General features: G+C 42.2%; 1 protein-coding gene across 3 annotated transcripts in view; it reads left to right on the forward strand.

Moving 5' to 3' along the window:
- LOC117351611 (rho GTPase-activating protein 7-like) overlaps positions 1-25,537 on the forward strand; it is a 138,595-nt gene that overhangs the window by 65,163 nt on the left and 47,895 nt on the right. The window contains exon 1 of one of the 3 annotated variants that reach the window (XM_033927132.1): positions 20,667-21,552. The exons of the other annotated variants lie outside the window; for them this stretch is intronic. Coding sequence (XP_033783023.1) covers positions 21,471-21,552 — 82 coding nt within the window. The 5' untranslated portion in view covers positions 20,667-21,470. Of the gene's footprint in view, positions 1-20,666; positions 21,553-25,537 lie in introns of those variants that run through there. 3 annotated transcript variants of the gene reach the window in all.

The raw sequence follows: 25,537 nt of genomic DNA on the forward strand, positions 1-25,537 counted from the left end.
TGATCTAAATACTTTGGAAGGTAGAAGAGAGGAGAGAAAGGAATAGAAGCAGAAGGGGGAGCCGTTGAACAGTAGAATTCTGGAGAAATTTAAATGATAGAAATAGAACAAAACAAAGACAAAAGGCAAAACAATAGATAAGATTAAAGATAAATCATAAGCTGGAAAGAAAAATAAAATAAAACTTTGTCTTCAATCCACAGTTTCAGCGTCAGTGATGAAGTGGAGCAAGTAAGTTTAGGAGGAGCGATTGACGTTTCCAGAAAGGGCTGCGAAGAATGTCAGGGTGCATAGAAACATAGAAAGAAAGAAAGATGACGGCAGAAAAGGGCCAAGGCCCATCAAGTCTGCCCACTATAGACCCTCCCCTTAAGATTAGCTAGTGTTTTGCCCTGACCCTCTTAGGGATCCCACATGGGCGTCCCATTTATTCTTAAAATCTGGCACACTGCTGGCCTCGATCACCTGCACTGGAAGCCCGTTCCACCGATCAATCACTCGCTCCGTGAAGAAATACTTCCTGGTGTCGCCATGAAATTTTCCGCCCCTGAGTTTGAGCGGGTGCCCTCTTGTGGTTGAGGGGCCTCTAAGAAGGAAGATGTTATCTTCCACTTCTATACGTCCGGTGATGTATTTAAACGTCTCAATCATGTCTCCCCTCTCCCTGCGCTCCTCTAGAGTGTAGAGCTGCAAATTGTCTAGTCTTGCTTCGTACGGGAGACCTTTAAGCCCTGTACTGTAGCATCCACATAATTTCTGCCATTCTGTGCTTTCATTTGCTTTTACACAGGCCTCGGGTGCATTTCTGGCATTCTGTGCTTTCTTTTGCTTCAGTACTGTTTCATTGTTGGCATTATGAGCTGCTGGCATGGGCTGCAGTGGAGGAGAGCTTAGGGCTCTGCTTTCATCACGTTTTCTACTGCTGCTCAATGCACATGCATTAGGCTCTCGTTAGAAGCTGTTTGTTCTACTTCACAGAAAAGAAAAGCTGTTATTCCTATCACATACCATGATGCTGAGCTTCCTCCCTTCACTGACAGAACCCTGGTGCCCAGCCAAGACTTCCCTTGTCAGGAGTATTCAGAGCCAGGAGGACTAGAGAACTTGTCTGTTATTGCTGCACCCGGTCGCATTTTTCATGGTGGCCACCAAAGGTTAATGAAAGAATAATAAGAGGAAATCCACCCAGTTATGAAATATCAAACGGATATAGAACTTCCTCCCATTGGAGTTATGTGCCAGACCCCCTAAGAAGCCGATTAGAAAGAGGGAATAGTGCCCACAGAGTCGCAGCATTGATCTTGAATGGTGTGCGACATCTTTGCTGCAATGGAAAATTCTATTCTTGGACCATCTCTTCAACTGTCCTCTGAGTAAAGATCTTTTAGGGTTATAGAGTGCCACAACTTGTCGAAAGTAGCGTGGTGTTTGATGGTAAATAGTCTGATAGACCACAGAAGCGACTTTATGTTGCGTCCAAAATACAACTGGCAAACAATATACAGCGGTGCCTCGCATAAAGAACGCCTCGCACAACGAACTTCATGTCATGATTCCTACCACGAACTTCGTTTCACACAACGACGTCGCCCGAGCTTCCACCATCGCTGCCGATGTATTGCATCCTTCCGCGCAGGCAGTCGTTAGTCACTGCGCTTAACGTAAGCACGTATCGCGGCAATCGTTCTTCATTGCGAATTAAATCACGCACGCACGCACGCACGTATCGCGGCAGTCGTCCTTTTAAGATAAACTCAATGTTTTTTATATATCATGGCTTCTAAAAAAAAGCAGGAAGGTGATTTCTGTTGAAATGAAACGGGAAATAATTAGAAGGAGTGAATGGGGGGTAAAACAGTGTGACCTCGTCAAAGAGTTTGGCCTCAGCAAGACCACCATTTTCACCATTTTGACAAATGTATCTTTTTTCATGTCATCTTAGCATATTTTATGCTGCAGAACGAATCATTTTTTTTAACATGTCTTGTTAGGGGAAAACGTGTTTCCCATAACGAACTTTTCGCATAACAAACTTGCTCCTGGAACCAATTAAGTTCGTTGTGTGAGGCACCACTGTAATTGCTTCAAAATTGGCCTAACATGTGCCATCCTATCAACTCCCGTTACTAACGTTGATGTTTCCAGTCAAAAGGCACAGCAGAGAAGGTACTGGCAGGCAAACAGGTTTCCCAAAGCAGATAGTTCTATGTAATGTAATGTTATGTTATATCTTTCACAAGTATCTATAGCCCAACAATTGCACACCTCATTAGTAATGAATTCAGATCCTCAGCAACACCACTTTAGGCTCGAAAAACTCTCCCTGCCTAAAGATTGACATGTTGAATCGTCACTGGATCTTCAATTTATTAGGTATATATTCTTTAACCAATAAGTTTATATCTTTACAAGTGTTTAAGCCCGATACATTAATGGGTGCTAGAGTAGATGTGTCTTTCTTTCTTTCTGTCTCTCTCTCTCCTTGGCCTCTTCCTACACTCAGGCCCAATAATTGTCCCTTTCTATTACCTCCCTCCTTCCTTCCTATGTCCTTAGTACCCCCAGTGCCTCCTTCCTATGTCCTTAGTACCCCCAGTGCCTCCTTCCTATGTCCTTAGTGCCCCCTTCCATGTCCTTAGTGCCCCTTCCCATGTCCTTAGTGCCACAGTGCCTCCTTCCTATGTCCTTAGTGCCCCAGTGCCTCTTTTCCATGTCCTTAGTGCCCCTTCCCATGTCCTTACTGTTCCTAGTGCCTCTTCCCATATCCTTAATACCCCCAGTGCTCCTTCCTATGTCCCCCCTCACTGCCTTCCAGCCTTTGTCCCACCCCCTCCCCCAAAGCTAGCTAGCCTACCTCCCTCTCTATCTGCCTCGCTAAAGCCAGCCTGCCTGCCTGCCTCCCTCCAGAGCCAAAGCCGAAACCTGCCCCCCCCGTACCGGCCCCCACTGCTGCTACCTACCGTCTGGCCTACCGCCGCTTCAAACACCCCCCCCCCTCCGGTCCGCCGCTACTGCCGCCTGCCGAAACTAAACCAAAAGGAAAAGGATCCGCCACACACAAACCGCCGCAGGCTCTAGCTGAACGCGTTGAACACTGCCATGAAGCTACACATCATGGAGGCAGGGACCACGCTGTTGTAAGCGCGCATGTGTGCTTAGGGTTTTATTATAGAGGATAAAAGAGTACTTAGCTTTGTGTTCTCTAAAGTAAGGAGTGATGACTGTTGAGTGCTGGCCATGGAGGTGTTCGATGGTCTGGGTTGTTTTATCTGGCATAATGGTGTCTGTCGATATTGTTAAATCAAAAGTGGAGCTAGCTCCTGAAACTGCCATCCTATCGGTGCTTGGCAGCGCCCTCCCACCCCCACACTTTTAGCTCCTGCAATTATATGTACCCCATTACGAATCATGTCTCTTTTTTAGTGCTCTCTAACTTTCTGTGATCCTTTTCTGCTTTTGGTCACTTTGACCACAAGGTTAAGAAGTAGCTCCAGGTTCTTCAGGGTAGGGTGATCCAGTTCTGGTTTGATGCTATGGATTACTAATACTGCTTTCTTGAGGAATTTAGAACTACAATTCCCTGCATGCAATATGGTAAAATGTGACCTGGATCAGCCTGGCCTGGACATTCAGGGGCAGTTGACAACTGCATCTGTTTATTATTTTACAGCTCTTACAAATAGAAGTTGTTGAAGGAAGAACCTGTACTAACTGGTTAACTGAATGGCACTATCGATCACAGCTTACTGCTTTCTCGCCTCCATGAAATAGGAATAACAGACCAAGTCATGGAATGGTTTACTTCTTACTTCACTAACAGATCTTCTAAGGTTATCTTTAATAATTCTTCTTCTGAACCTTCCTTCTCTAAATATGGAATTCCTCAAGGCTCTATCCTGTCTCCTCTTCTTTTTAATATATTTTTGTCTCCTCTTTTGACGGTGGGCCAATCCATTTGCTTCACCACCTTCGCGTACGCCGACGACGTACAATTAATACACCCTATTGACTTGAACAATATTGAGGAAGTTGCCTCCATTAATCTAAAACTCGAAAAAATCAAATTATGGCTGGATGCTAACATGTTATCACTCAACATTAATAAATCCAAACTTATGATTTTCCCTTTCAAAGAGGGGCTAACTCTCCAGGCCCCCTTGACACTTGAATCTTTTTCAATTAAAGTGGTATCCACCTTGAAACTTTTAGGAGTTACCTTTGACTCAAAATTCTCTTACCATAATCACATCAGTACGGTGGTCCAGAAATGTTTCCACCGTCTCAGAATGATTCGTTCTCTTTCCAAACTGTTAGATCTATCGTCCTTGAATACACTTATTCATTCCCTGGTCATCTCTTGTATAGACTACTGTAATTCCCTCTAAGGGCATAACCAAAAAGGAAATAAGACGTCTCCAGATTATATAAAATTCTGCTGTTAAAATTATTTATGGTGCTAAGAAATACGATCATGTTTCTCCCCTCTTAATCGATGCTCACTGGTTACCGGTTGAACACCGAATCAGCTATAAAATTCTATTATTAACCTTTACTACTCGTTCATTCAATCAACCAGTATTTATTGACCAACTTCTTATTCCCTATCACCCCACTAAATTTCTTCATTCCACATCACACAATCTCTTAATTGTACTGTCTCTCAAATTGATTAACACTTTGAGATCTAATAACTTTGCTGTGACCGCTCCTACTCTACGGAACTCATTGCCTCTCCATTTGCAGATGGAATCCTCTCTAAAACAATTTAAAGCAAAACTCAAAACTTTCTTATTTGAGGATGCTTTCAGTTAAAACTGTCCTTTTCAGGACTAAACTAATTGTTGTCTTTCTCCCTACCTATTGTTTTAGCCCTTAAATGTGCTTTATTTTAAATTCTTCCATTTTCCCTATTTGTGTGTAGTTTATCTCCTTAGTCTCAATCTATGGTTTTGTTATTTGTTGCTTTTTAATATTGTCTTGTTTTTAATATATCAATACTAATTTGTGTTGTTATTTTTAAAGATTCCCCTCTTTTATTATTGCTGTACACCGCCTTGAAATTTGTATAAGCGGTATAACAAACTTTTTAATAAACTTGAAACTTGAAACTCAGGAGATTGCCATGGGGATTACAGGGGCCTTTGCCTTTTAGTTACTATTTCAAATCCAATAGCCATTATTACTGAAAGCCACTTGGTGGTCCATGGAAATAAGCTGTGGGTCTCGGTGTACTTTTTCAGCAGGACAAGAGTCCATATCATGGGGAGGGAAAGTTTCAAAGTTTTTCTGGAAACTTTCCACACCTCATCCAGGTAAAAGTACCAGGACTGGTCCCAATGTAGGTATCCTTCTCTACGATCAAAAAGCATGATGTTAGATAGGAGGAGGACGAGGTCTTATATATAGTTTTCCATGAGAACATTAGCACTTCAAATCCATGACCGGTCCATATTTCAAAGGGGAACATTACATGGGATTGCCTCAAAGATGACCCACAACATAATCCACGGGCACATCAAGCAATCAATTTCATTCTTAAGACACCTTTTCTATGACACCACCCGGAAAATATTTTTTCAGTTACCGCGCCTGTACTCTGGAGCTCACTATCACTTAAGAGAGGAAGAAAATATTGATAAATTTTAAAATGAACCCCAAAACTTTTTTCTTCAAGAACGCTTACGATAGATGATATTTGCTCCGTCCTAGAGCATAACTTCCCCTCCCCCTTTGTAGCAGCCATCTTTGGTTTTCTTTCCTAGCGCGACTGTAGTTCTACCCCTCTTTCCTAACTGTCTCAGTCTGTCTTCTTTTGGTTTACGTCTTGATTGTATATCCCCCCAATTTTTATACTCTTTTAAAAAATGTAATAAACACCGCTTTGACAATTTCAATAAACTTGGAAACTTGGCAAGGTACTAATGTGAACTGTTGCTGAGAGACCAAAGATTGCCCAGATAAGAAGCTAAATTATCTTCTCATCCCTAGGGTCTGGATTAGGGCACACCTAGAACAGGGCTGATTCACACTGGCAGGGCAGTTGTGCTACTCAGACAGTTCCTACCCTGTTGAGAAATGGAGGAGTCTGGCTGGCATTAAATTATCTAAGAGAGAAAAAAAAAGTATTTAAGCAAAACTCATTAAGTGGTAATTGCCCAGAAGGATAACTTTCTTGCCTGCCTCACACATCTGTTTAAACCTGAGCGTCACATGTTCGGATTCCAGTGTGGGCGATTCAACATCTCATGCTTCCAAAGCAGATAAAATTAGCAACAGTTGCCACTGTATTATGCAATGGGAAATATATATACAGTATTTGATATCTGTTAAAAATGAGACACAGTGCTGTGAAAAAGTCTTTATACACTTATACAAGTAGCAACATAGTGAATAGCAACAGATAAAGAAAGATCCCAGTGTATCGCAAACTTGTGCCCCGCCAGATGTCTGGAAGGCCTCCGCGCATGCATGGATGTCAACATGATGACATCATGCATGTGGGTGATGTCATCGTGTTGATGTCCACGCACTTCCGGATGTCCTCAAGCCACCCCCCCCCCCCCAATTTAGTGTGCCGGCAGTTCGCAAAGTTTGTGAGACACTGGTCTATCCAGTCTGTCCAATATACCCCCAGCTCCCCCCCTCCCCCCTCGAGAGTATATACATTTTTTTGCATTCTGATGAAAATGCATTAAAGTAGGTTTTTTATTCCACTGATCTACAAAATGTCCTGCAAGGTGGAGACTTTATTGGTGAACCACTCGCCTTAGTAATTTGTTGATTTAGGACTAGAGCCGGGACTGGTCTAGACCAGGAGGCTGCAGGGCAAGAATTCTTCACTAGTCAGTAAGTCAGACCACTGAGACAGAGGCAGAGTCAATAAGCAAACCCTATTTACAAAGTCACTATCTCTTTTGTGATACTAAGTGAATCTCTCTCTTAATTCTCCTCTATAATCGTGTAGCAAATAGTTTGTGTGTTTCAAAGAAGATTGTCACTTACAGTCTTTGTGGTTAGATGATTTGAGACATTCAGAGGTTTCAGAGACTTTAGATAGGGAAAATGCTTGAAGAATGTAAACTGCTTTGAGCATGCTTGCAAAAACTACAAGAAGGCGATATGCAAATCCCAGTCCCTTTCTCCCTCTTTCACTTTAAGTGGCATGGTCCTGGCAGGAGGAGTGATGGCCACTGGAGGCTTCTTGCTGTGTTTTTTTCTTTCTTCAGCTTCAGGAGTTGCTCCAGATGTTAGGTGGTCCTGGTCACCCTGCTGGGAATACACAACTATGCCCAGCTTCTTCTTTACTCCTTAGCCCTAGGAATGGATGCAGCAGGTTCCCTGTTCCCACGGCTCTCCTACCCAGCACCTAGCTTGAACAGCTACTCTCACTGCCTTTGCTCCTAGACTTAGGGTTACCAGATTTTACGTCAGTAAAATCCTGACCCTCTAGACCCGCCCTCAGCCAATCCCCCACTGCCTGTTCATCAGTCAGGAAGGCATGCGTGGATGCTATGATGTCACTCATATGCGCTTATGTGCGTGACATCGCTGCATTGCACGCTATTTCTTTTCAAAACCCAGACAAACAAGTTTTGAAAAGCCGTGCAGACCCCAGATATGTCCTCGTCTGGTAACCCTACCTAGACTTCTCCATACAGATGGCCCTGACTAGGGCAGTCACGTATCTCTTTCTCCTGTAACTGCTTGAACTTAGATGGCCAGGGCCTTGGGGCTGAATGGCCCTCCCCATATTGGGCTGGGGAGGCAAGGAGCCAAAGACAGAGCGTTAAATAGAGCCCAGGGTGTTATGCCTCTCCAAAATAGGCCTCCTCCCCTCTTTATAATGCTGGACACTTTGGAAGCTATTCTTCTATTTCTCTAGGAACTAGTGATGTCACAGCTAAGTTAAAGAACTTTACTGTATTTAGCAGAGTTTCTAGATGCCACTGCTGGCGCCTAGACTCTCTGCAGTGCTCTATACCAATGTTTTTCAACCTTTTTACACCTATGGACTGGCAGAAATAAAAGAATTATTCTGTGGACCAGCATCGGTCCGTGGACCAGCATCGGTCCGTGGACCAGCGGTTGAAGAACCTGCCCATCTCTACCCAATCTCCACCCCACACACCGCCTCCATAATAGTACTAATTGCACCTTGCACGTCCCACGCCTCATCTGGAAGCCTTCCCTCTGACGTTGCAACGTCAGAGAGAAGGCTTCCAGTTCAGGCGCAGGATGCCCGGAGGAGCCACTGCCCGTGGCTTTGAGCACTGAATCAGTTAGGAAGAGGGAGCTGGCTCGAAGATAATGCCGCATCGATCGCATCGTGGACTGGCGGTTGAAGAACACTGTTGTGGGCCTGATGCAAGTGCTGGCCCTGTGGACCCGCAGGAATTTCTGTGGACCGGCACTGGTCCATGGACCGGTGGTTGAAGAACACTGCTCTATACCATCAATGTGAGAGAATAATTATAGAAACATTCAAAAAGTCATTAAAAGTAAGCAAGAAAAAAAAAAAATCTTGATTGCTGTCTTCACACCCAGTGACTCAGGATTTAATGAATGCATTTTTGGCAGCTGTAACAGCAATGAGTCAGATAAGATAAGTGTCTATCAACTTAGCACAATGGGATGGTGAAGTTTTTGTCCATTCATCTTGGCATAATAGCTTAAGCTCTTTCAAGTTTCCTGGGAATCTTCTGTAGAGTGCCATCTTCAAGTCTTGGCACAGCGATTCAGTTCTGGGCTTCAAGTTTCCTGGGAATCTTCTGTAGAATGCCATCTTCAAGTCTTGGCACAGTGATTCAGGTCTGGGCTTCAAGTTTCCTGGGAATCTTCTGTAGAATGCCATCTTCAAGTCTTGGCACAGCGATTCAGGTCTGGACTTTGACTGAGTCAAGAGGACATTCATTTTCTTCTTGCAGAGTCACTCCATTGTTGTTTTTGCTTTGGGCTTGGAATCATTGTCCTGCTAAAAGCTGAATCTTCTACCTACCAGGATTCCCTCCAGGATCTACCTACACTTTGCATCATCCATCGTTCCCTTGATCTTTACAAGTCTTCCCGTATCTGCTTCCGCAAAGCATTCCTGCAACATAATGCCACCACTAGGCTTTATTGTTAGCAGAGTAATGTGTTGTGTTGATTTATGACCAGTACGGCACAAGTTGACTGTTTCTTACCTCGCAAGAGCAGGCAGCAGGGGGGAGGGCTAGGGCGGGACTCGGAGCAGGATTAAGGCAGGTCTAGGGGTCCAGATTTTCCGATTTCAGAAAATCTGGCAACCCTATCTTCAGGCAAACAATATTACAATCTTTCAAATTTTAGTATGAATGGGTCATTTACAACTACTACTAAAATTCTGGGTGTGACACTAGATAATAATTTATCTTTTCATACTCAAAGTGGTTTCTTCTTCATTTTTTGCCTTATGCCAAATTTGCTCTGTTCATTCATTTCTTCAAAAAAGCTCTCTTCGTATACTGATTCATTCTCTAATTTTATCTAAACTCGATTATTGCAATTCAGTTTTGATCGGCCTGCCTAATTATCGGTTACATCATTTACAGTTGGTATAAAACACTGCGTTTAGATTGATATATGGATGTTCTAAATTCTAAACCTTGCGCCCAATGTGTGGCGGCGGCCAAAAAGCAAACAGGATGCTGGGAATTATTAAAAAAAGGATGGTTAACAAAACTAAGAATGTAATAATGCCCCTGTATCGCTCCATGGTGCAACTTCATTTGGAGTATTGCGTTCAATTTTGGTCTCCTTATTTCAAGAAAGATATAGTGGTGCTAGAAAAGGTTCAGAGAAGAGCAACCAAGATGATAAAGGGGTGGAACTCCTCTCGTATGAGGAAAGACTAAAACGGTTAGGGCTCCTCAGCTTGCAAAAAAGATGGCTGAGAGGAGACATGATTAAAGTCTACAAAATTCTGAGTGGAGTAGAACGGGTACAAGTGGATCGATTTTTCACTCCGTCAAAAATTACAAAGACTAGGGGACACTTGATGAAGTTACAGGGAAATACTTTTAAAACCAATAGGAGGAAATTTTTTCACTCAGAGAATAGTTAAGCTCTGGAATGCGTTGCCAGAGGATGTGGTAAGAGCGGATAGCCTAACTGGTTTTAAGAAAGGTTTGGACAAGTTCCTGGAGGAAAAGTCCATAGTCTGTTATTGAGAAAGACATGGGGGAATCCACTGCTTGCCCTCTATTGGTAGCATGGAATATTGCTACACCTTGGGTTTTGGCCAGGTACTAGTGACCTGGATTGGCCCTGTAAGAACGGGTTACTGGTCTTTGATGGACCATTGGTCTGACCCAGTAAGGCTATTCTTATGTTCTTATGTTCTAATCTAATCTAATTTATATACCGGGTCATCTCTCAACGGAGCTCGACTCGGTTCACATGCAATTTAGAGTACATAAGAAGAGCATGAGAGAAATAAGAGCTGTATAATTATCATTTCATTGATACTATAGTTAAGCCGTTTAAATATTGTGTGAACAGCAGAGTTTTCAGGGCTTTATGAAATTGTTGTAGGTGGCCTATCAGTCTCACAGAGTCAGGAAGTCCATTCCAAATCTCTACCAGCTTGAAGACAAGAGATTGACTAAGCTTCCCAGCAGATTTAATTCCCTTAAAGGAGGGGAAAGATAACTTATATCTTTGTGTATTCCTCGAATGACAAGATCTAAGGGTATCCCAATATAAGGGAACTAAAGGGTCAAATATTCCATAGAGAAGGTTGAAGATTATGCATGCACATTTAAATTGGATCCTAAAACAGACTGGGAGCCAGTGAAGCTTTCTCAACAGAGGAAAAACATGATCGTACTTTTGTTTCCTGAAAATAAGTTTAGTTCTGTATTAACTGAAGTCGTTTTAGACTGCCCTGCTTAATGCCCAGAGAAACTGAATTACAGTAGTCTAGCTGGGCAAGCACAGTTGATTGTACCAACACTGAAAAATGTTCTTGATAGAGTAATGATCTAACTTTCCCTCAATTTACGCAGACTGAAAAATGCTTTTTTGTCAAAGAATTTATCTGTTTGTGAAATGTAACTGGTGAGTCCAGGATGATAACCAGGACTCTGGAAGAAAAATCTATATGTAGTGAAATACCTGTTTTCAGTATAACAGAGGAAGGGAGTTTTTCTAATCTTGGCCCAAACAAAGCAATTGGGTTTTAGCAGCGTTCAATTTCATTTGGATGGACAATGCCCACATTTGAAGTTTAGAAATGCAGCAATCTATGCTAGAAACCAAATTGCTAAGATTGGGGTCAACTTCCAATAAAATGAAAATATCGTCTGCATAAGTCTCTGCTGATGTGAGACAAAAGTTTTTCAGAGAAGTCATATATACAATCACTTTTTTAGTTATGTTTTCTGGACTTCCTTCCTTTTTACATAGTTTTTTTTGGTTCATTATACTTCACGGAGATCTTTCCGCTCATCAAATCAACATCTCTTGAGTGTACCTTCTTTTAGGCAATTATTTCTTAATTCATCATTCTCAGTTGTGGCACCTGTTCTTTGGAACTCTCTCCCTATCTACCTCCGTGAAGAAAAGTCGTTCATTACATTTAAAGCCCAATTAAAGGCATTTTACTTCTCTCAAACATTCTGTTCAAAAGGTTTTCTTCTTTTTTGGGGGGGGGGGTTTACATTATGGGGCCCTATTTTTTTCCTTCCCTTTCCTTATTTTCCTTGCAATTTCTATTCTAATTTATCATATTGTTTTCCCCTTTAAACATAATAGTTTGTCTTGTATTGTTTTATTCCCCTATTTTATACTTATTGTAAACCGCTTAGATTTTTCACATTTTTGTCTGATAGTTGTGGTATATTACACAAATTGAACTTGAACTTCTATGAATTGTGGGACAACTGTGTCTATGAAGTAGAGGTTTTGTTTTGGGGTTTTTTTACCAATGAAGCTGAACTGAGGTTTTTCTCCACTTCTTTCATCTGTCTAAACTCTAAACCTTTGTTGCCATTATTTCTGGTTGATACTGGTGGGTGGTGTATAAGGGTTCCTCCATATATTGCTTGATAGAGTAGGTGTACTTTGTTTTAGCGATTAATTGTACTCTCTCTACACATTTTTTGTTGATTTATGACCCCATTGTTTAGCATTAAGATCAAACAAATCTTGTCCCCGAAGAGGATGCTACACATGTTGGAGAATTTCTTTTATTTATTTCTTCCATTTGTGTGTGGTACATACCTATACAAGCTCTAGGTGACATTACAGAGGACGGGGTTAGAAGAGGGTAGGGAGGACTATGGAGGGCAGGAAGGAGTGGAGAGGAGAGAAGCATGTAGAATATTTCATAGAAATTCCTAACTTTACAGATAGGACCACTATCTATGTAAATGATGTCTAAATGAATTAAAGTAATATGTAAAAAGGAATAGAAGGGAGGAACCGTTAAACAATAGAATTCAGGGAAATTCAATTAATAAAATAAAACCAATAGTGGTAAAAACAATGGAATAGCCGACATCTCCCTTCAGTCAGGCACCCCTGCAGCCACCACCCGGCATCTGCTATCGGGAGGAGAGGTCCTTGCTCCCAGGATTAAAACCAGCTGTGAGCCGCGGAACGCGGCTGCGTGTCCGAAGGGGCATGGCCAAAGGGCCAGGACACACCCCTTTTGAGCCCCTTCGGAACCCAGGAGGAGCAGGGAGCAGATTTGAAAAGTTATGGGCAAACGAAAGGCAAAGATTATTTCTACTACAAATTTAGGTCCAATGGATCGTCATTTATGCCACATTCCTGTAACAGCGTTGGAAGGTAAGCCTGATTTACAGACCCAATCTGTCTCTCTCTCATCTGGGGAACCCACGCCTCCACCTCAACCTGTTCAATTTTCCTTAGAGAAAGATGATTCTGATTCCATAGTAGATTCGGATTCATCTCCTCTACACTCATTTGAATTGAACTGGATGCCAAAAGCATAATAAAGGGGAAACAATCGTTATCTGTATCTCCTGTTTCTATGCCTACTGGACCTGTTAATAGGCCCGAGTTGGGCAATAAAGTGGTTACTCTTCAAGATGTCTGGACAGTTGTGAACAGAATTGAGAATTCATTACAAGGCACAGTAGTAAAATTATGTCAATTTTCCTCTGAGATAACAAGTAAAGTGACTGATCATGATGCTCAATTGGCCTCAATTGAGAAAAAAAATTGAAACAGTGGAAGCATCTGTTTCTGTAATTCTGTTGTGCAGTTTCTAATGTTAAGGATAATACTTTATTACACTTTGTGATATGCAAGGTATGCCTGCTAGGGCTATTCCTAATATAAAGCCTATTGCTAGAGCAGATAGTGCCAAAGCTGCTCTGTTTAATCCCCAAGGTAACCTTTTGCCTGCCATGACTCCTATATCCAGCAGAGGGAGTGCTAATGCTAAACTGCAGATTTCCCTTCCCCCACGTAGTCAGGGAAGGAAAATCAGGATATCCGGCACACCTGAGCATTTGGGGCGTGGTCCCCAACTTCTAAACCTTAGGTCTGCTTGGCTTGAGGGAGAGAAGGAGAGCTGGAGGCAAGGGAAGCAGTCTCAATGCTCAGGGCTGGGAGCTCTGCCTAGCTGTTCAGTTCCTGAATCCATGGAACTGGTTGAGGCTGGAGAAGAATCACCGGTAGGCCCTTTGGAAGAAGTCCAGGGTATGGAACTGGATTTGGAGCTGGAGCCAGTGACAGAGTTACCATCCAGCGTACAGTCCATGGAAGTCAGCTAAGCCAAGGCAAGTGTTTAAAGCCTCTAAGCTGTGGATTATAAATATCCGGGTGTTTGCTGAATGGACTATTTTTGGTCTGCATTGCAACTGTTTTTGTATCATAGTGGATTACAAGTGTCCAGGTTTTCCTGGAAGGCCTATTTTTTTGGAACAGGTCAGACTGTGTTTGTTTGTAGGTGGTGGGGTTAGCCCCACATTTCATGTGGTGGGATAGCGGGCCAATATCTGGCAAAATTTCATCACGTGAGGCACACCACCTTGCCCAGCACTTTAGATGCTGGAAGAAATCAGTGCCGTAGCACTGGTTTAAGCTAAGTCTGCTTAGAAGAGAAATAAGGACTTGTGCTGCACCTTTTTCTGAGCCAGACTAAAAGACACAGATTTTGGAGTTTGTTTTTCCTCTTTTCTGTTTTGGCTGTGTTTTTGTGGAACTCTCTGGTGAGAGAGACTATAAGCCTAATGAATTTGTCTCTTTTGAACATTACAAGACTTTCCTATTGATGGTCATTTCCTGACAAGTTTAGTTTGTGATAACTTTGTTTTAGAGGACTGATATTTAAGCTGGAGAGTGAAGCAACTATTTTGTTTTTGAATATTTCACCATTAAATCCAGTCCAGGTTTTGGTTTTCTTACTTACCTGTTTGCAGTATGTTTTTCCTTTTTGTGCTAATCCTGACTTATTTATCCTTGTGTCGCTCGTGGCAGCACACAAGAGCAAAACTTCTGTGTCCCAGTGGCTCGGGACCCATTGCCCTAACCCCGCTGGTGACAACTTACAGATGGAAAAAATGGAAAACGCTATGAGATCCAGGAACCTCAGATTTCTGAATTTTCCTATATCTCATTACCTTTCTCATTTGGAGTTATTAAAAATGTATTTAAAGGATATACTTTCCTATACTAAGATAGAACCTTTCATACCAGATAATCTTTATTATATTCCTAGTGGAGTAAAAGTGGTTTCAGAAGAGGGGGATAAGGATCAATTAGTGTCTCCTGACGGTTTAAATATTTCTGAATTCTTGGAATCGTCAAAGGATTTTATAGCCAAAAGAGCAACACTGTTGGTCACTTTCAAAACTGACATAGAAAAACAAGACATTCTTAAATTATATTTTATAAATAAGAATGCCCTGTTTTGTGGTCAACAGATAAACATCTTTCCAGATGTCTCCAAACAAACACAATACAGGAGGAAACAATTCCTACAACTCAAGACTTGAGTCTTGGGTGTAGGAGCTTCCTTTTTCCTTAAATTCCCATGCAAATGTTTGGTGACTTATCAAAATGTTAGATATGTTTTTGTAGATCCAGCTCATTTAGAGAATTTTCTTCAAGATAAAAACAAAGTAAATATTTTACCTGAAACTAATACAGAGATTGAGGTTGAGTGAAATATAGAAGTTCTTTCTTTTGCCTGATCTGAAGATTATTGAATAATTTATTTCCTGTTAATCTTTTCTTATGATTTGGTGATGCCAATAGAACAAGCAGCCCTCATATAATGTGGACTTGAATTAGATTTTCTTTTATTCTGATGTATTTTCCTTGATTATTCTTTTTCATGGAATTGTTATAAGTTGTATCAAATGAATAAATTTATAAAAAAAAAAAAATGGAATAAAATTGGCAACACCCCCCCCCCCCGATCGGCAACGTGGGCTCCACCTCAATCGGCAACGCGGCCCCCCCCCCCCATCGACGGAAAGTAAGACAAGCAAGCAAGGCGGGTAAGAAAGGCAACGGGAACTGTAATTGTGCAAGCGGTGCTGCTTGCCCAAAGCTTCCCTCTGACGCAGCTTCCTGTTTCCGCCTGGGTGCAAGGTGGGATGAGGCGGGGCAGGGGGCCCAGTGTACTTGTGTGCCTAGGGGCCCTCGACGAATTAATCCTGCCCTGCTAACCCCTACTCCACACTCTCCTCAAGTAGTACCCACTTGTCTGCAGAAGAACCAGGATTTTTCTAGCATCCTACCGCTTTATATAATTGAATTCAGATTTAAGCATTCCGGCATTCTTTGAGGCATTAGGGTTGGGCCTGATTGAACTAATACTGTCCCTTTCCTGGTTCCATGTCTTCCTGTGGTTAACGTGCTTGGTTGGTTGTTTTGCTTCCTGAATGTGGAGTGCTCTTGTGACCTGGCCCAATTTCCCCTGCCTATTCCTGGATTATCCCCTGACTGAGCGATTAAAAAATGATGTTTTTCCTGGATACTGGGGCTGTGGTTGCCTCAACATGCCACTCTTTCTAATAGTACGCTTGGGTTTCCACTGGAGAGGACTTTTGAGCTGCTGAGAACTAGAGATCTGCCTTCCCAACAAGGACCAAACTGATAATCAGGCTGTGAAACGGATGATGTTAAGCTCCCCACCCACTCATTTCCCAGATTACAGTCACACTGCACCCTCATGCACCTTCTTATTATTCTTTTTGTAGTGAAAGGTATGCTATCATTTCCTGCTCTGAGCATGACAGCTATAAAAGACCCGATACATTCATCTCCATTCCAGGTCACTGGAAAGAAGCAGGGCCTCTCTTTCCCCTTTCTCCCTTATTCAGTTCTTCACATGTGGGTGTCTTGAAATAACATCTGTGGGATCTTTAGTGGATACAAGTTTATATGGGAAATATTCCAATGACGTCCTAGCTGAAGAATGCAAAGGGCCGGCTTCTAGTAGGCCGTGACTCTCACTTATTGGCACACAGCCCGGCCTCAGATAGCTGCAGTTGCTCATCTTCTGGAGGTTTTCTTCAATTTTGGTCAGGAACTAGCAAAACCAAAATGTCTGCTTTTGTTTAGAAAATAGCTCATTTTATTGCCCATTAAATTGTGGCAAATGGCTGTTTTACTGTATAATTCCAGGCTTATTTGCTGATTCTGTTCTTCACCTTTTATGGGTCACTCAGAAGCCACCATAGACTGCAAACTCTGTCACTTGTCCTGCAATAGCAAGCAAACTCAAATGTTTTGACTGTGTTTGTGCCTTTCCAAATTTTAGGAAGGTCTGAAGACTCCTTGGGAAACTGAAAATACCTCTTTTGTATTTGTAAGCTATTTGTTTCTGAAATATTTCCTTCAAAACTCCAGTCCAGAACCCACCCCACAATTGATGTTCAGCATTTTTTCTTTTGTCTTATTAACTTGATAAAACGTGTGGGGCTTTTTTTGTGGGGGTGCTATATATTATCTGTCATACTTGTCTGTTGAAAATGTGATTTTTTTTTTTTTTAGGGGAAAATCTTTTCTCTTGTTCTCTGCTTTAATTCATCTACTGGCTGGCTGAAAGAAAGAAAAAAAAAAAAATCCAAGTCATACGTATTTGATAAGCCCTTCATCTTAGAGGGGTGGGTCAAATAATAATTACAGCTGATAAAAAGAGCATGCATCTTTGGAGAAGGTGTTTGAAAAACTGCTCAGTTATAGAGAATGCTCTCTCTCGGAACTAAAGGTTCGCTTCCCACCTCAGCTCTTTTTGAACCACCTTATGGAAAAAAAAATCCCAGTTAACTGATGGAAATACAGACTGTTCAAGAAGGACATGGCGGTACTTGAGAGAGTCCAAAGGAGAGCAACGAAATTGGTAAGAGGGCTGGAACACTGCCCATACGCCGAGAGGTTGGATAGGCTGGGGCTCTTCTCTCTGGAAAAAAGGAGGCTCAGGGGAGATATGATAGAGACCTTCAGGATCATGAGGGGCATAGAGAGGGTGGATAGGGACAGATTCTTCAGGCTGAAGGGGACAACAGGTACGAGGGGGCATTCGGAGAAACTGAGGGGAGATAGATTCAGAACAAATGCAAGGAAGTTTTTTTTCACCCAAAGGGTCGTGGACACTTGGAATGCGCTACCGGAGGAAGTGATCAGGCAGAGTACGGTACAAGGATTCAAACATGGACTGGACGGATTCCTGAGGGATAAAGGGATCGTGGGATACTGAGAAAGCTAACCAGAAAATAAGTATAGAAACCCAACCAGGTCGTGCATGTGCAAGACCAGAGGGTTAGGACTTCGATGGGAAGATAGGACTCAATGGGAAACCAAGGTGGCAAGGGGGCCCCTTCTGGTGATTCAGACAGGTCGTGACCTGTTTGGGCCGCCGCGGGAGCGGATTGCCGGGCAGGATGGACCTATGGTCTGACCTGGCGGAGGCACTGCTTATGTTCTTATGTTCTTATCTATTTGTGCCCCTGGGCAAGTCGCTTGGTTCCCCATTGCCCCAGGTACATTACTGACACTTCTGGGGAATTTAGGAGACATCTAAAAAACATATCTGTTTTCAAAGTATTTAGGCAACTAATTCGTAAAAATTTTATTGTGCACTATTTCCATCATTTTACGGCTTCTTTTACAAAGTCACACTAGTGGCTGCCGCGTGGCAACAATCCTTTAAATGTCTATGGGCTTTGGGGCCGTTAGCGCAGTGCAGCCACTAGCGTGGCTTTGTAAAAGAGACCATTAATGTCGCTAATTATTGTCTTAACTTTTTTAGTTCTATTCAACTTTTTTATTGTTATTTTTTTTTAACTATTGTAAACCGCAGAGAACTTTATGGCCTTGCGGAATATAAACGGATTGTTATTATTATTAGTTATTTGGGAGCCCGCCGGGCCAGACTGGGAGAACAGTATAGCAAACTGAATGAAAAGCACTCAGTATATCAAAATCCATTAGCCTTACTCATCTTGAAGGTCTGCTTAGTTATTTAAACATAATGTGAAAGGAATTAGCTAGCCCAGGTTTTCTTTACCACCTATCAAGGTTTTATCTAATCAGGTACTCAAGCATTTTCCCTCTCTGTCCTGGTGGGCTCACAATCTATCCTGGGGCTATGGAGGACTGAGTGACTTGTCCAGGGTCACAAGGAGCAGCGTGGAGTTTGAATGGCAACTTAACACAGTTCAGGGGTACCTTTATAAAGCTTTTTCTCTATGCTTTATAGACAGAAAATGGTGTTTAAAATATGTCTGAATATTTGGAGCTAGATTTTGTAAAAGTTAGATGCTGTCCTGATTCAAAGTAAGTGAAGCTCTGGAACTCGCTGTTGGAGGATGTGGTTAGCATTTAGAAAAGGTTTGGACAAGCTCCTGGAGGAAAAGTTCATAGTTTCCTACTGAGACTGAAATGGGGGAAGCCACTGGTAGCGTGGAATCTTGTTACTATTTGAGAATCTGCCTGAAATGTTGCTACTCTTTGGGTTTCTACCAGGTACTTCTGACCACTCTTGGAAGCAGGATACTGGGCTAGATGGACCATCAGTCGGACCCAGTGTGGCTGTTCTTATAGTACAGAGAGCAACAAAAAGGAAGGAGGGGGGGGGGTTAAACCTTGTCTGCAAAAAAAACCAACCAGGAACAAACAAAAACAAAACTGCAGATGTGTACAAGATGCAGGCGAAATTTATTGTGACAAATATAAATATCTAAAAACCTTTTTACCAAACAATGGACCCGACACAGTCCGTGTTTCGGACAAACCTTCGTCGGGGGTCCAAAATGAAAAAGGTTTGAAAAATATGGCACAAAAATTGTGGAGTAAAACGTCATCAACCAAAAGGTCCGATGCGCCGAGAATCGCCAACTGCTGTAAAGCGTCTGCCTCACTGCGGTATGTAAGATGCTGCCTTTTCCTAGGTACACTCTTGTGCTATGTGTGGATTGTTAACTAAAAATCATGTTTTTCATATAGATGGGGGGGTGTCAAAAAATGATGGGCCCCGGGTGTCACATATGCTAGATATTAGCTGTAAACAACTCAGATATATTGAAAACCAATGTATATGCAACCAACTCTTTCAATTGGAGACTAATGTGGTCATAAGATGTTATAGTGGTAAAATTTTTTGCAGAGACAATGAGAAAACCAGTAAACTGCTCTGAATTTGCTCAAAAAGCATCAAAGACGGGTTGCCAAGCCATGAGGAAGTAGAACTGGAAACCTAGCTTCAGAGAGGCAGCAGAACCCAGCTGAGCTAGAGCCACAGACTGATCAGTCGGGTCACACCCTGATGTAGCCTGTCGGTGAAACGCTGGCCTCCGTCGGTGTGCCGATCAGCCCCAAGATAAGTGGTTTTTTCCTCTATCAGTGATTTAGTACAGGGGTGTCCAATGTCGGTCCTCGAGGGCCGCAGTCCAGTCGGATTTTCAGGATTTCCCCAATGAATATACATGAGGTCTATTTGCATGCACTGCTTTCATTGTATGCTAATAGATCTCATGCATATTCATTGGGGAAATCCTGAAAACCCGACTGGATTGCGGCCCTCGAGGACCGACATTGGACACCCCTGGTTTAGTACATGTGAAGCACAGTTTTTTGCTCTACTGCTCACTCTTGAATGAAGGTTTTGCCTGTGAGGTTATCGCTTAACCACCTTATATCCACCTTTGTGGCGGTGGGAGGGCCTTTTCTGAGGTTTTTTCCTTCTTTTTGAGCAAATTCAGAGCAGTTTACTGTTTTCTCATTGTCTGCAAAAAATTTTACCACTATAACATCTTATGACCACATTAGTCTCCAATTGAAAGAGTTGGTTGCACATATGCTAGGTATGCCACTCTGCAATTGAGACGGGTGGGTGGGTGAGGCAGGGAGTTTATTTGAAGGATTTTTGTCTCTTAATATTCTAAGCTTTGTGTTAATAATTGTTATGAGCAATTTGTTTCTCCTGCTTTATTGTATGTTATATAAAATTTCAATGAAAACGTTGGAACGAAAAAGAAAAAGAAAACACTCTTTTCAGCCACAGTGGCAGAATAATGCTCTGAATTTCGGAAGTTGGTTGGTTGGGCTGAGAACTTTTCAACCCCCCCCCCCCCCCTCCTATCCTCTGGCAAGAATTCCATGAGCATGCTTTCTCCACCCGTTCCTTGGCAGGCATTAAAAACTAGCACTTTGTTTTAAACTAGGTCTGTGAGGCACAACAAAGCGACTTTCCCACAGTGAGGCTTGAACTCATGAGATGACCCAGGACATCACCTGGCTTAGCGCTCTGACTGACCACTAGCTGCACCATGCCTCGCATGGATTCCAGGAGGGGTTATCCAGATGTGCTCTAGAGCCGCACCTCATCTCCGTGCAAAGATTTCTTGTTCTATTTGCACATTCAGTGTGTCAGGAGGAATGAAAGGAAATCCTGCTTTTCTTCTTTCTGCAGTGCAAGCGAATGTTGCAGAAGGCTCAGCTACGCATTTGGATTTGTTTGCAAATGAACTGAGAGGCACAAATGCAGAGGATGTCTCGTTTCCAGTTTGGGAATGTGGCTTCTGCTCTGTCGAAAAAGGTCGCATTCAGGGCAGCCGGGGATGCTTTTGCCAACGAGCTCAGCCCTCGCATCTGATTAGCAGTGCAAGCACACCCTGCTGGAGGAGGGAGGGTTTGTGCGGCGAAGATCCCACCAAGCCTTTCTTGCAAGTGAATATACTGGGAGGTGGACGTGAAAGGGCTTAGACAAGTTTCTGGAGGAAAGGTCCAAAGAAACCCTTAGGAGCCAAGTAGATCTGGAAAAGTTAACTGGGAAGGAGCGATTCGTGAGGATCCTGCTGGAATCCTGTGGCCTGAACTGGACACTGGTGGACCTTGGTCTTGACTAGAAGGATGGAAGAAGCTGTGTGATTATGACAACTTTTCAAGATTTGTCTTCTGAGCTTTGCAGAGTAGTTTGGGTGTCTTTGGGGACTGAGGTTCCAAATTGAAAACAGGATTTCACAAGAATGATGCGGGATGACCTCTTGTATGAGCACAAGATAAGCCGTGCTGAGTCCAGGACCCGTGTAATCCCATCGGGCTCTCTAGGTAAACCTTTTAGCCTTATGCATTTCAAGTCTCCTAATTTGTGTGTGTGTGTGCCAGGTCCATGGACTTGTTGAAAATCCTCCATATTGATGGTTCTTTGAGTCTGGGTCTATTGCTCTAGGTAATAATAATAATAATTTTATTTCTTATATACCGCTGTACCGTGAAGTTCTAAGCGGTTTACAGTAGAAACAGAAGAAATGCAATAAGTAAGATTAATTAAGATGAAGAGAGAGTACTTAGAGTTCCCTGACTGTCCCAAAGGCTCACATTCTTGCTAAAGTACTTGAGAAAAATAAATTAGTTAGGTTATAAACATAGAGTAGAAGAAGGTAGGAAAACAGTTCATAGGAAAATTAATTTTGAATACATTATACATTATATATTGTTCAAGGCGGAATACAAATTATAGGAGATTTGGACATTACCAAAAGAATTGCGTAATAAAGATTATCTAGATAAATTACATAACAGTGATTCATGTACATTACATGGTGTGGTAGAGGATTCAATTATGAAAATTACATATCAGGGAATCAAGTGATAAGAGAATATAGTGGAGAATATCAGTATATACGGTTTACAGATTGGAAGTTACCTAATAATGTCATAAGAAGTTTATTAGTTTTGCTTAATGGTTGCCAGACCAGCAGTGATCAATCAGTCTGGGTCAAAAGTACATGATATGGCTTATTTCCTGGCTGACTTTGTCCAGATCTCTTCTGAATACCCCTATTTTCACCATATTCACTGGTAACATAGTCCACAATTTAATAGTATGCTGTGTGCAAAAATTTTCTGGTCTACCTGTGATTCATTTTACGGAGTACACTACTGGTACTAATGATTTCTATAGAGCACTCTTTCTGGCCCTAGTGGGCTCACAATCTAAATTTTGTACCTGGGACAGTGGAGGGTTAAGTAACTTGCCCAAGGTCACAAAGAGTTCTCTTTACTTTATTGTCCGAGAGGTTAAACAACCATTTCCTATTTAACCATTCCACATCGTGATTTATAAACATTTCTTCTGGATTTTTAATTTTTTTTACATGGAAATGGACATAATTATTGAATACTATGAGGTTTGGAAGATCTGTGCACACGCGTAGAGGGCAGGCGATCATTGCCTTTTACCCTAACAAATGTCCTTGTTACCTGTTTTCCAAAGTATATCATTTCTGATGCCCTCTATCAATTACATATTAGTTTTAATTTCGTTGTGTAAAACTGCCAGTGAAGAACCAATTCCATCACATATTTGTGAATATGTTAAATAGCGCAGGTTTGAGGAAAAATTTGAGGCGCTCTAATTATTTATTTATTTTTATTTGTTTATTTCACCCACTCTACTGATTATGCCCAAAGGCTACTTACATAATAAAAATATACAATAAAATAGCCCCCTCCTTTACTAATGCATAGCACGTGTTTTAGCAGCGGTGGTGACTGCTCCAACACTCATAGAATTCCTATGAGCGTCGGAGCAGTTACCGCCGCTGCCGGCGCTAAAACCCGTGCTACACATTAGTAAAGGAGGGGGGCTAGATTAATATACATAAAATAAACAAAAAATGGCATAATGATTTTTAGTGATCCTCACCCATAGAAGCACATTCAATAAGTAATATAGTAACATAGTAGATGACGGCAGATAAAGACCCGAATGGTCCATCCAGTCTGCCCAACCTGATTCAATTTAAATTTTTACATTTTTTCTTCTTAGCTATTTCTGGGCATGAATCCAAAGCTCTACCCGGTACTGTGCTTGGGTTCCTACTGCCGAAATCTCCGTTAAAACCTACTCCAGCCCATCTACACCCTCCCAGCCATTGAAGCCCTCTCCAGCCCATCCTCCAAACGGCCATACACAGACACAGACCATGCAATTCTGTCCAGTACTGGCCTTAGTTCAATTTTTAATATTATTTTCTGATTCTAGATCCTCTGAGTTCATCCCACGCTTCTTTGAACTCAGTCACCGTTTTTCTTTCCACCACCTCTCTCGGGAGCACATTCCAGGCATCCACCACCCTCTCCGTAAAGTAGAATTTCCTAACATTGCCTTTGAATCTACCACCCCTCAACCTCAAATTATGTCCTCTGGTTTTACCATTTTCCTTTCTCTGGAAAAGATTTTGTTCTACGTATTTGAACGTCTGAATCATATCTCCCCTGTCCCTCCTTTCCTCTAGGGTATATATATTCAGGGCTTCCAGTCTCTCCTCATATGTCTTCTGGTGCAAGCCTCCTATCATTTTTGTCGCCCTCCTCTGGACCGCCTCAAGTCTTCTTACATCCTTCGCCAGATATGGTCTCCAAAACTGAACACAATACTCCAAGTGGGGCCTCTCCAACGACCTGTACAGGGGCATCAACACCTTCTTCCTTCTACATCATTCTACATTTGGAAAACTAACCCCCTCTTTTACTAAGGTGCGCTAACCGATTATCGCTCGCTAATTATATTCTATGGACGCGTTAGCGTTTAGAGCGCGCTAATCGGTTAGCGCACCTTAAAGAGGAGGTAAATATTCTGTTGGTCATCTTTTAAGAAGTTATCTGTCTAATATACATTGACTTTTGTATTTGTTTCTGACTAAAAATCTACTTGGGAATAATTTGGGAGGTTTTCCTGCATTATGTCCTCTGATGCAGCCAATGTGGCATAACAGGAGGTTCCTGTTGGGGCTGTTGTCTGTAGAAAACATATTTCATAACATTTCAAGAATGGGGAACCTTTTCGTGTGGTTATAAGGCTTTTTTCTTTTTTGAATGGTGCCTGAACTTCCCAGATAGAACATTATCTTAGAATCTTTGAAAGCTCGCAGATTGTGGGGAGTGGGTGGCACAGTGGTTAGAGCTACAGCTTCACTCTCGGTATACTGACATTGTAGGTTCAAATCCCATGCTCCTCCTTGGGACCCTGGGCAAGTGGTATATTAGAGTGTGAGCCCACCAGGACAGATAGGGAAAAAATGCCCGAGTACCTGAATGTAAACCACTTAGGCTATAACTGGTATATAAATAAATTGCTTTTCTTTGCCAAACTTTTCAAACCAGCCTCAGATTGGGGGAGGGGGAATTATCAACAGTGGGCTACCATTAACAGGCAACTAACCAGAGCTGATATTGTGATCATGCCTAAGAGATGTCACAATGGCTTGATTGTCCGATACCTGGCTTATTTAGTACATATAGCAGCCATTTTGATTTCTAGAGACATTTCTTTTTTCTTTAATTAAGGGAGAAATTTATCAATGTTGGCTACTGTTAGACATGTTATTTTACTGTTTACCCCAATTATTAGTAACTAGTTCTTATTACATAAAATGGGACCTGGTCTTAAAGAGTTCAATTTGTGAGAAAACAAACCGTCTTAATCGTAATCTATATTGATATCTTCCCTTCTTGGTTTGGTTTTAAGTCTTATTGTATTCAATGGTGTCTGACTTCTTCAACTTCTCTCCTTGGACTTTAATATCCTCTTTGCTGTATTTGTAGAAGGGGAGAGATTCCTGAACATGTCTTGAAGACAGAGTCCAATGCTTTCCATAATGATTCAAGAGTTAATTCTTCAGGCTTGATCAAAGGCGGAATAACTTGAATATCTCTCGTCTCAAGCCTGACCCCTTCTGCCCCTCCATTCACCAACACAGCAGCTCTTTCACGGGGGGGGGGGTCGACAAACCCCCAAGCTTAGCGGGCAACATTGCCTCTGTATCCTGCCTCACTCTTGATGTCCCCAGATCTCGTGGTTGTTGAGGTCCTGCGGGGCTACGCAAAATCTCGTTTCTGTAGGCCGAGGTCTCCACCACCACCACCACCGTTGGCCGAGTCAGAATGCTCCGATTGCAGCCTGCCTCATTGAGGTAAGCTCGGACTGTTGGGCTCTTACAATGATCTTTCCTCTCCTTTTCAGCATCAAGGAAATGTTAAATTGCATAACATAACATAATTTTTATTTATATATCGCATAAGCCTTGCG

Source organism: Geotrypetes seraphini, chromosome 18 (assembly GCF_902459505.1).
Source record: "Geotrypetes seraphini chromosome 18, aGeoSer1.1, whole genome shotgun sequence".
Taxonomy (NCBI): Eukaryota; Metazoa; Chordata; class Amphibia; order Gymnophiona; family Dermophiidae; genus Geotrypetes; species Geotrypetes seraphini.